This window comes from Pteronotus mesoamericanus, unplaced genomic scaffold (assembly GCF_021234165.1).
Source record: "Pteronotus mesoamericanus isolate MK-2021 breed Mesoamerican mustached bat unplaced genomic scaffold, CSHL_Meso_final scaffold_85, whole genome shotgun sequence".
NCBI lineage: Eukaryota > Metazoa > Chordata > Mammalia > Chiroptera > Mormoopidae > Pteronotus > Pteronotus mesoamericanus.
Genome location: NW_026555329.1, coordinates 34,655,773 through 34,667,758, shown reverse-complemented (window position 1 = coordinate 34,667,758; position 11,986 = coordinate 34,655,773). Strand labels below are relative to the sequence as shown.

Here is an 11,986-nt window from a genome sequence, read left to right as displayed (position 1 = left end):
GTGAAAATTATATGCAGCTGAATCTTAGAACAACATACCTAAGAATATAAATATATATATTTACTTATATATGTATTTATTTTTATATATTTACATATATATCTCCTTAAATTTTTAATTTATATGTATGTATATAATGAACACAAAGATAACATTCTCAAACCCTGTTCCTTTAATAGTCAAATACTTCAATCTCTTTATAAATTCAATATATATATTCATATAATATTAAATATTCTTTGTTTAGTTTTTATTTCAAAATCATACACTTAACTCTACAGTCCAACTAGACTTGGAAGGGGTAAGGAAAATATGGAACACAATGAACTGTATCAAGAACATGAAGATTATAGAACATTCCAAGAAGATGGAGGTGAAGGAGTGCTCTTCTGAGCTTCAGAAGGAGTGGTCTGGTGGTTGAGATAAAACTCAAATCATATTAGAGTTGTCCACAGTCAGCAATGGTGATCTTCTTGCTGGTCTTGCCATCTCTGGACCCAATGCACTCCATGGTTACCATAGGATCCACGCCTTCTTTCACCTGGCTGAAGATCACATGCTTGCCATCCAACCACTCAATCTTCCCAGATGAAAATCTGGGAACCATTGTGTTGGGTCCAGCATTTGCCATTGACAAGGTGCCAGGACCTGTATGCTTCAGGATAAAATTCTCATCCTCAGTTTTCTCCTCAAAGATGGACTTTCTGCCTGTGCCATTATAGTGCGTGAAGTCACCACCCTGGCACATAAATCCCAAAATAAATCTGTAAAAGCAGGAACCTTTATAACCAAATCCTTTCTCCCCAGTTCTCAGAGTATGGAAGTTTTCTGCTGTCTTTAGAAATTTGTCTACAAATAGCTCAAAGGAGATGCAGCCCAGGGCTCGCCATTGGCAGCTAGCGAACACAGAGGCGTTGACCACTGTTGGGTGCAGGTACCTCCAGGGTGGCAGCGTCTGCAATTCCTAAATATTCTTAATATTTTTGCTTTTTTCCAAAATAATGTATTATAGGTAATAAAAATAACCTCCCAGGCACTGGCACTCCAAATATACGGCACTATATCAGTACTAAGGTCATGTTCAGTCCTCAGTGAATACCAATTTTGAAATATTTTTGGTTGGTTGTAGAAATCACAATTCTTCAGAATACAAATCATTCAAAACAACCAGTAAGCATTCCAAATTCCTTTACAAATGGTCACATCACTAACTGGGTTTGAAAAACAAATGTACATCACATCACAGTTTATCTCCCTCCTGGGCTGACTAATGTAATACTATTTTGTACTTCCATTTAAAGCACCAACAGTCAGGCAGTCCTCTTTCCAAACAAACAAAAAATACAACTTTAAAAGTAAAATAAGTACTCATAGCATCATCAGTACAAAATCATACAAACATGTCAAATTTTACCTAAAACATTTTGGAGTACTTTTAAATATAGTTTCAGAAGAAGGGAGTATGGGAGTAGCATTCTATTAAGCTCTAAGGCTGTAGGAAACCACAAAACAATCATTTTATCACCCTAACCAGTTACTGATCATAGAGATGGAATGAGAAACCACAACTAGGAAACTGAAACAATGAATCTTTGTGACCAGCTACAGGAATACAGGAAACCCAGAGACATAAGCATTGCCTGGAAGCCAGAGTTCAAGACAGAGCCAGTAGTCAAAAGTCAGGAGAGCCATTGTGAGTTATGGAGTGCACACATGCAGGAGTTCAAAACAAGTCTTGAATCACATACATAACAGAGGTCAAAGCAAGGTACAGAATCAAGAATCAAAACAAGAATTCATAATCATGCCTATGGAGCACACACTGTTCTGCCCATTGGTCATTTGAGTGGATCTAGTTGAAGCGAGAATAGTGTGTGTTAGCTGCACGCAAATCAGTCCTAACCGTTCCTTCCACCATAGTGGCCTCCCAGACACTGGGGACTAAACATGTCATTCACTTTCCCACTCTCCATCAGTTAGGTCTTCAGAAGGAAAGCCAGACTTGTTACAGACTAAATAAAGTACTTATACTTTCTCTTTGTGCCTGAGTTGTAGTGTGAGTTAAATTTCCACCCTGTTAGATTAGCTATTGGCCAGATTTCTAGCAGAATTAAAGGGCAAAGCAAGTCTGAAATTAGTCATGAGAATGTCTAGCTACCCTGAGAAGTACTAGGAGAAAAATTAAATGGAAAAAAAAAGCCCATAAACTTTCTTTTTTCTTTTTCACAACATTGTTCATATATAATTCACATACTGTATAATTCACCCATTTAAAGTGTATAATTCAATGGCTTTTAGAATATTCAGACTTGTACATTCATCACCACAATCAATTTTAGAACATTTTTATTACCTCAAAATTTTCATTATCTCAATGGCATACTCCCTTAGCCATTACTCTAGGCAACCACTAATCTATTTTCTGTCTCTATAGATTTTCCTATCGGGACATTTCATATAAACAGACTCAAACAATAATCTGGGGGTTCTTTGGTGACTGGTTTCTTTTACCTAGCTGTTTTCAAGGTTCATCCATGTTGCAGTATATATCAGTACTTCATCCCTTTTAATTGCTAAATAATATTCTCTTTTATGGATATGGCACATTTTATTTATCCATTCATCAGCTAATAGACATTTAGGTTTTTTCTACTCTTTGGCTATTATGAATAATGTTGCAATGGATATTCACATATAAGTTCTTGGGTAAACATATCTTTTTGCTTTTCTTGGATATGTACTTAGGAGTGGAATTGCTGAATTATATGGTAATTCTATGTTTAACTATTTGAAGAACTACCAGGCTATTTTCCAAAGTGGTTGTACCATTTTTCATTCCTGCCAACAGTGTGGGAATAATATGAGGATTCCAATTTCTTCACACTCTTGCCAATAGTGGTTATTATCAGTCTTTTTTATTATAACATCCCACCCTCTATTTGAAAAATCTCAAACAGATCTACATCTTTGGATCTGGAAATTAAACCAGTTCCCTGGTTAGAGAAGCCCACTCACAAAGGGAAAAATCCTGAGCACAGGTTTTCCTGATGAACAGAAAGAAAAGAAAAGGTCAGAGTTCTCTGGATATTTGGGGGGCAGTGGGAGCAACACTATGAAATTGCTTATAGTAAGCCTAAGCTATTTTTTGGCCTGCAAAAATAGCATGTTCATATGGTTCAATTTTATACAAAATAATTTCCATGGTGAGTAGGGTGACTGTTGAGGTGAATTAGTTAGGAAAGTAGTTGGGGTAAGCAGAAAGAGGCTTGCATTGCCTCCTAAGTGTCAACTCTATTTCATAGGTGACAGAGAAGTCAATTCATGAAAAAACTTGACAAATGGTTCATAAATGTATTCTTAAATGTTTAAAGAACTTTAGGTTTTAAAAAACAATATATTATTTTCAGTTTAACAAAAAAATGTAATGATAACTTTAATATTAGCAAGGACTCAGGGAAACAGGCTGCTGACATATATGTCTGGGTGCTTAAACTGGAAAAATCTTTCTGGAAGACATTTGAATACCCTTTGACCAAGCAGTCTTCTTCTAGGAACTAATTCCAAGGAAATAGTCATGGATATTAAAAAAAGAGTTTAGCCACCAGGATATTCTTAATGTCTAAAAATATCAAGTTGGTTAGATAAATCATGAATTATCTTTATAAGTAAATACTACTGTACAGCTACTTTAAATATTTAGATGAATATGCTCATGAAATTTTGGTATAAGAAAAAATTAGTTTATAAAACAGTACCTGTGTCAGTCAGGGCTCTTAAGAATTATATTGGACTGACTAGGTTTGAGTTTCAGAGCTGTCATTTACAGTCATGTGACCTTGATCAAGTAGCCTAACATTTCTGTAATTCAGTTTCAACGTCTATAAAATGATGATAATACCAGTCAGTACACATGTCATAGGGTTGTAATAATTAAATGAGTTAATACACATAAAGCACTTTGAAATTTGCCTGACACATATCCTAGATAGTAAGCATGGAGTTACTTACTGTTAGAATTTGTAGTCAGTAAATTAAGTCAAATTTTAAGTGAATTTAAGAAGTAAAGGTGGGAAGACAAAACACTGGGCAAGAACTATACCCAAAACATTCTGCCGAGCTGGTCCTGTGAAGTCACCACCACAGCTGCCAAGCACTGCTGCTAGACATCCTCAGATGCTAGACACTGCACACTGCCATGGAACAGCTGTCTCTGCTGCCACTGGAAACCGGATGCAGCTGCCATATCATATCCCTTGGCCAGAATGGATTCTGCGTCATTCCTGCTGCTTTGAGTCATCAGCTCCTGAATCAAAGTCTAGAGAGGATGCATCTGCTTGACCACACCAAGTCCCCAGTTCCCAGATGTAAGGGAGGTTGAGAAAAGGGGCAGTGGGTTTTTATCACATAGACAAGCAGAATCTACTTTATAAGACAGAGGATTCAACACACTTAGGGAGTAAAGTTTTACACTGGGAAACAAAAAAAAGATATAAATTATTCTTTTATGGTTTGAAAATAAAGGTATGATCTGAATATATATTGACAAGCAAGGAAAAAAGGACTAAAAGAATATACATCAAAGTGTTAATGATTAATTGTGAATTGACCGTTATGGCTGATAAGAATGTTTTATCTCCTGACTCTATAACTTTCTAAATCTTCTGACATGGAAAAAAATCTATTCGCTTTTAAAGCAAAACTGGGCAATATCAGATCTCTATTTTGGAAGAGAATTGAAGTTTTCTTAGAGATGGCCATAGAACGGGGAGTAGAAGACTAGACTCAGGTGGCCATTGTTACCCTAGAACAAGCCCTTGCTACTCAAAGTGGGGTCAACAGACCAGCAACATCAGCTTGACTCAGAAGCATATTAGAGATGCAGAATCTCAGGCCTCCTCCCCAATCTACTGAAGGTAAAGAAGAAGATTAATCAAGAGATATTCTAACATTGGCTGATGTAGCTCAGTGGATTGAGTCCTGGCCTGTGAACTGAAGGGTCAGCGATTCAATTCCCAGTCAGGGCAACATGCCTGGGTTGCAGGCCATTTCCCCACTTGGGGGTGTGCGAGAGGCAACCAATGGATTTTTCTCTGGCACATTGATGTTTCCCTCCCTCTCCCCCTCTTCCTCCTCTCTCTAAAAAAATAAATAAATAAAATCTAAAAAAATTTAAAACGAGATGTTCTAGAAGTATAAGCAGCAAGGCTTGACAGTTGATAATATGAAAAAAAATCATGAACCTTGGAAATATTTCCAGACTTGGAAGAAGATGGGATCATTAACAGATATAGATTACTAAAAATTGATCAAGTTTAAATGGAAAAATATAAATTTTATTTCAAACATATGAGGTTTGAAAACTTGAAAGATGGCCAGATGGATATGCTTAGTCTGGGAAATGTAGAACTGGGAGCCAGTAAGAAATTGGGTTTACAGATTTGAGAGTAATCTAAGAAAAGTAGACAATAGAAGCTGCAAGAGCTTGCAAAGCAAGAGAAGAGATGCAAACAATATCTTTTAAATAATACTTACATTTTGGAAACAGGAGAGAAAGAGAAGTCAGACAATGAGTGGCCAATACTAAGATCATCAGAAGATTATAGTGTCAAAGAAATCAAAGGACATTATTCAATTCTTTCCTCATTTCATGCTAAACTAGTAGTGGTGTGCACTATTATACTCACATCAAACAGGAGAGTGATGAATCAATGGAGATCTTAATTCTTGAGACATAGAATTACCAAAATATTTGGAGTGGGTGTGGTGGAAGAGGAGAACACTAATACCTTGAATGTTACAGTAATAGGTCTCATCATTAGTAGATATCTAAAGTTTTGTGGCTTTTTAAAAAGTTGTGATGAAAATTTTACCATCTTTACAGTGTTGCAAATCAAATAAGACCATGGCATATCCTTGTTTTATTTATTCTTCCATTCATTAATTCATTTAGCAAACATTTATTGAGCACTTATGATGATCCAGGCAGGCACTCTTCTGGACGCTGAAGATAAAGCAGCACACACTTTGCCCTTCTGGAGCTCACATTTTAGAGAATGAGACACATAATAAACAAAAGAGAAAAGTAAGCATATTGTATGTTAGAGAGTGATAAGTAATATGGAAGGATGGGATACAGGGGTGGTTTCAGAGTGTAATTGTAGAAGAGGTAACAGGGAAGATAACACTGGGATGATGAATAGACCTGAGGGAGGTAAGGAAGCCACTCATGCTGGTATCTGATGGAGGCACATTCTAGGCAAGGCTTTAGTGGACCTGGTCAAGGAGGCCATGTGGCTAGACTGAGGGAGTGAGGGGGTGAACAGGAAAATAGGACTAAGGAGTAAAGGCCATTGGAAGTTTTTGAGCATATAAGTGACATTTTCTGTCTTGGGTTTTAACAGAATCATTCTGGCTGCTCTTTCAAGAATAGATATATGGTAGTAGGAAAACCAGATAGGTAGCTATTGTCAATACCTACGCAAAAATAATGGTGACTTAGGCCAGATACCTTAGACAGTTTTATCTCTTTTCAGATAGCTACCTTTTTTGTTTTTCTTCTAGTATATCTTACTAAAGTGAGATGGGAGGAAGGTATAGAGCTTGTGTGTATACTTGGGAAAGGAATGCAGAACTCAGAACTCTTCTAGTTATATAATTCTATGTATTTTCACATCTATCTTCAGCCACATAGAACAAAATGTATAAGCAATTTAATTTAAACATCTAAACTTAATTTAAACATTTAATGTATTTAAATAATTAAATATTCTACATTATTACAGCTTCAAGGAAATGTTTTTTAAAAAAACTAAAAATCATTATCATTACCATGTCAATAAATTTATTTTTAGGCCAAGGTAACAGTAAAAGAAACTGATAATTTATCTTAAAGACATGAGCAATATTTTTGAAATGGAGAGTTACTAAATAATGACTAGTTCTGAAAGGTACTATTTAAAACCTTCTATTCTTTCAATGCTATAATTAAAAAAAAAATGAAAGTGAAATCTAAACAGTACACATAGACACCTGAATCACATCAGGATATGTAATTTGCTCTTTCTATGGATCTGAGACCAAGGTCTCTGTTTATTTGGTAAAGATAAAAAGGATAAATGGATTATTTTTCATTTTAAAATACAAAAACAACTGTCAAGCTAAACAGTGATTCAGAAAAAGTTGTTAACACTGTATTACTATTATACTAGATCAGCTATTTTCAACTGGTGTGCCATAAGAATTTTTAAAATATGCAATGCCTCACTAGTCAGGGGCACTGACCTCTTTTCCCATAGACTGTCAAATTAAAAAATGACAACAGCCAACACAACAATAGCCATCTGGTGTGAATGAATCAAAATTATACCTATTTTTTTGTCAGATCAGCAAAAGATATATTTTTGGTGTGCTGCAGAATTTTAGTCACTTAGTTTATATGTTCCATGAGATGAAAAAGGTTGCAAATCACTGCTCTAGATCTGCAGAGATCTTTATTGTTTACAAAGCACTTTTGCTACCATTATCTCATTTGGGCCTCACAATAGAGCTATTAATATTACTATTATTAATTTACAGATAAAGAAACCTAGACTCAGAGAGATTAAGGGAATTATCCAAGGCCACGCAACTAATTAGCAAGTACCAGAACGGGGAACAGAATCCTCACTTCCCAGTCCACTGCTCTTTGTACCAACCTGTGTTCTTTTCCAGATATAGAATTGGGGGAATTTTTTTTCTTCCTGTGCAGGAAAAATCAGGTCAGCAAGACCAAAAGATGGAAAGAAGGACCTTTGGACAGTACTAGTTTGAGAATAATAGTCTAATAGTAATGATATTTAATGATAGAAAGAACAAGGAGCAGAGGTTTGTTAAGCCAAACACTCTTTAATTACTCAGGGGCTGGTTTGCCATTTAGGCAAACCTGAAGTCTTTTTGCACTACTCCCCTTTGTCACTTGTCTGATCTCCTTGCCTGCTCTCTTGCACCTCCACCAGAGGACAGGCAGAACAGGAAGAGAGCATTTGAACCTGTTTGATCAGAAAGTTAGTTGGAAGAACAAAACTTGTCACTATCTTAATTTAAGCTTTTGGATTCTTTCTAGATTTCAGTTATTAATGGAAACTTTGCCACCATTCTCCTATATAGACATAGAATAAACAATGCCACAAAAAAAATTTCAGAACTAGAGAATAGCTCTTCTGGCCAAGATGGAAGCATAGGTAAACACACTTCACTTCCTCGCACAACCCAAGGACGGACAAAAACAAATTTAAAAACAAAAACCAACCAGAACTTCCAGAGAATTGAACTGTATGGAAGTCCAACAACCAAGGAGTTAAAGAAGAAACATTCTTCCAGACCGGTTGGATGGGCAAAGATGGACAGCTGGGGCGGAGAGGAAGCATAGCAAGGCAGCAGCTGGACAACCAGGCAGTCCCACATTCGTGAGCCTATAAACTGGGAGGGATGACTGGGGAGGGAGACAGACTGTGCAATCCAGGTTTTCAAAAAACCTAAAGCCTCAAAACTTCTGGCTGTAAAAACCTATGGGAGCTGTGTCGGTGGGATAAACTCCCAGCCTAACAGGAGAATTCGTTGGAGAGACCCACAGGGTCCTAGAATATACTCAAACCCACCCACCCAGGAATCAGCACCAAAAGGGCCCAATTTGCTTGTGAGTAGTGGAGGAAGTGACTGAAAACAGGGCAAGAGCCAAGCAAGTGACATTGTTCCTTCTCTGACCCCTTCCCCACATATAGCTCCACAACACAACATGGGTTGAGCCACCCTGGCAAATACCTAAGGATCCACCACTTACAAGGTAAAAGATGTGCAGAGAAATATGGCCTAAATGAAAGAACAGATCAAAGCTCCAAAAAATAGAACTAAGTGACGAGGAGACAGCCAACCTATCAGATGCAGAGTTCAAAACACTGGTAATCAGGAAGCTCATAAAAATTGTAGAGTACAGACACAAAATAGAGGAAAAAGTGAAGGCTATGCAAAGTGAAATAAAGGAAAATATACAGGGAACCAACAGGGAAGGAAAGGAAACTGGGACTCAAATCAATGATTTGGAACAGAAGGAAGAAATAAACATTCAGCTAGAACAGAAGGAAGAAATAAGAATTCACAAAAATGAGGACAGGCTGAGGAACTGCAGGGACAACTTTCAACATTCCTACATCCGAATAAAAGGGTTGCCAGAAGGAGACAAGGAAGAGCAAGAAATTGAAAACTTACTTGAAAAAATAACAAAGGAAAAGTTCCCCAATCTGGCAAAGGAAATAGACTTCCAGGAAGTCCAGGAAGCTCAGAGAGTCCCAAAGAAATTGGACCCAAGGAGGAACACACCAAGACACAGCATAATTAAATTACCCAAGATTAAAGATGAGAGAATCTTAAAAGCAGCAAGAGAAAAGGAGACAGTTACCTACATAGGAGTTCCCATAAGACTGTCAGCTTGTAAAGGTGTGTTATTGTGCATATCAATAACAGCAGGCTAACTTCATACTGATATGCAAAAACAGTTATTTTGTATGTCAATAACAGCAGGCTAGCTAGGGAGATGGGTATGACTTTAACCCATGATTACAGCATCTGTGGGAGAGCTTGGAGATGGTTTGCTCCACGCCACAAGGCCACGCCTCCCTGGACTAACTATGGAAGCCAAGAAAGGAAGAGAGTACAGGAGTGCTAGCAGGTGTAGCCGATTGTTGGAGGAGCTGGGAATGGAGTTACGGAGGAATATCCACACCTGGATTTAAACCCAGGCATGGTAACCATGCTGGAGCTTAACCACACAGTGTTGGAGTGAAGTAGGGGCTCCCTTGACCACACGGCTTAGGAAGCAGGAAAACAAGATGTTATCGATGCGGAGCTCTCTCTTAGTGGTTTGAAAGAATGCAGAAGGATTTCCATGGCCCACCATGAAGTTGTGGTCTTGGATTAAGAACAGGAGCCTAGCTGAGCTACAGACTTCTTTTTCTTTTCCTGAGATATGGTACCCCTTACTGGCCTGGTTTGGCAAGGTGAGGCAGGACTGTGTGTGTGTTTGTGGGTGTTTTAAAGGGACTCTGAGATTTAATGGTGACATTCTGCCATTACTCTAAACCCATAGAACTTTGAATAAATAGTTCCTTTCCTTTTTACCAAACTCTAGCACTGACAGCCACAATTCCTAACTCCTGGAGGTGGACAGGATGAACTTAGAACAGAAAGACCTCAGGGGAGGGGGCCTGTTTTGGTAACAGTATCTTGGTCCCTAAAAACAGATCTATTCTGTAACAACCTGATTTCTCAAAAGAAGCCTTATAGTCAAGAAAGGGCTGGAAAGAAGTATTCAAAGTCATGAAAGCCAAGGACCTACATCCAAGATTACGCTAACCAGCAAAGCTGTCACTTAGAATGGAAGGGCAGACAAAGTGCTTCCCATATAAGGTAAAGTTAAAGGAGTTCATCATCACCAAGTCCTTATTATATGAAATGTTAAAGGGACTTAAAGAAAAAGAAGATGATCAAAACAATGAGCAGTAAAATGACAACAAACTCACAACTATCAACAACTGAACCTAAAAAACTAAAACAAACAAACTAAGCAAACTAGAGCAGGAACAGAATCACAGAAATGGAGATCACATGGAGGGTTATCAGTGGGGAGGAGGAGGGAGGAGAATGGGGGAAACAGTACAGGGAATAAGAAGTGTAATTGGTAGGTACAAAATAGACAGGAAGAGGTTAAGAACAGTATAGGTAATGGAGAAGCCAAAGAACTTATATGTATGACCCATGTACATGAACTAAGGAGGGGAAATGCTGGGGGGTGGGTACAAGGCAGAGGGGGATACAAGAGAGAAAAAAAATGGGACAATTGTAATAGCATAATCAATAAAATATACTTTAAAAGAAGAACCAGAGAATAACATTTCACTATATTTCTTTATATTTCCATTCTGGTTTTTCCAAACAATAAATATAAAATATTAAATCTTTAAATATGTAACACTTAAGAACTATGGGGAAATATGTGAGCAATGAACAAGAACAGAAAATTCATGAGAGGAAATTCAGCTAGCAGTGAACATGGAAAAATGTTCCATTTCACCGGCAATTATAGGAACAAATATTTAAAATAAAAAAACACCATCTTTCATCTGTTAAGTTAATGAATATTCAAAATGAGAGTTACTGGTAAGGGTGTAGTAAAACAGGCATTTTAATATCTTTTTAGTGGACATATAAATTGGTTCCATCTTTCTGGAGAGAAATCTAACCATAGAGAGAGATTAATCCTGACAGAAGAAAATCAGAGTAATTTTCTACTACCCTATAGGTGGTAAAATCTTGTTCTTCTTCCTCAAATCAAGTGAACCCTTACATGAAGAATACAGACTCATGATATGATATACAATAAAATGCAAAGCAAGTTATATGCCACCTCCAGCCCTCTGTAGACTCAGCAGAGTGGAAGGATGAGGTTCTTACCCAGGAGAGAGTAAGGGTTATACTGCTTACCACTCCAGTGAAGATGCAAGGGCACACTGACTGTGGAGAGGACTGGAAGCACCTGGATGTCTATGTGTCTCCAGGATCACAGGGTCTGCCTTACACCCATGGAGATGGAAGTGGTGCTTTCTGCCCATGTCAGCAAGTGTAACACACTGTCCTGCATCCTATTACTCCATGTTGTCCCAAAGAGACAGAGAGCCAGAGGGTTCTGACATTTATGAGACTATCCAGATATAGTCATGGATATTGACAACACCAGCAAGGCATGAATTGACTGGACCACCCATGCACCCTCAAATTACAATGCTATAAACCAGTCACAGTCTGTCAGGTTATATACAACATTTGCCCCTAAATTCAAACCACTGCACTGTAACAGAGTTGCTCAATGTTGCTTTTAACTTAACACCTATTAGACTGAGCTCATTTAAGAGACAGTCTGATGGCAAAAAGGAGAAAGTCTCATTATAACAGGAAT

At 37.7% G+C, this 11,986-nt stretch overlaps 1 protein-coding gene across 1 annotated transcript; it reads right to left on the bottom strand.

Annotated features, from left to right (window-relative positions):
• Positions 1-439: 439 nt before the first annotated feature.
• On the bottom strand, positions 440-11,642 carry LOC129063158 (peptidyl-prolyl cis-trans isomerase A-like). The gene is made up of 2 exons (XM_054564194.1): positions 11,515-11,642; positions 440-896 (listed from the first exon to the last, which is right to left on the bottom strand). The coding sequence occupies exons 1-2, from the start codon at positions 11,640-11,642 to the stop codon at positions 440-442; spliced, it is 585 nt and encodes a 194-aa protein (XP_054420169.1).
• Positions 11,643-11,986: the final 344 nt, after the last annotated feature.

Excerpts from the sequence above, each read along its gene's own strand:
- LOC129063158 (XM_054564194.1), bottom strand. The coding sequence starts at position 11,642 with ATGGGCAGAAAGCACCACTTCCATCTCCATGGGTGTAAGGCAGACCCT. Across the intron at positions 897-11,514 it reads CTTGCATCTTCACTGGAGTG|CTGCCAATGGCGAGCCCTGG; the intron begins GTAAGCAGTATA and ends TGTGTTCGCTAG.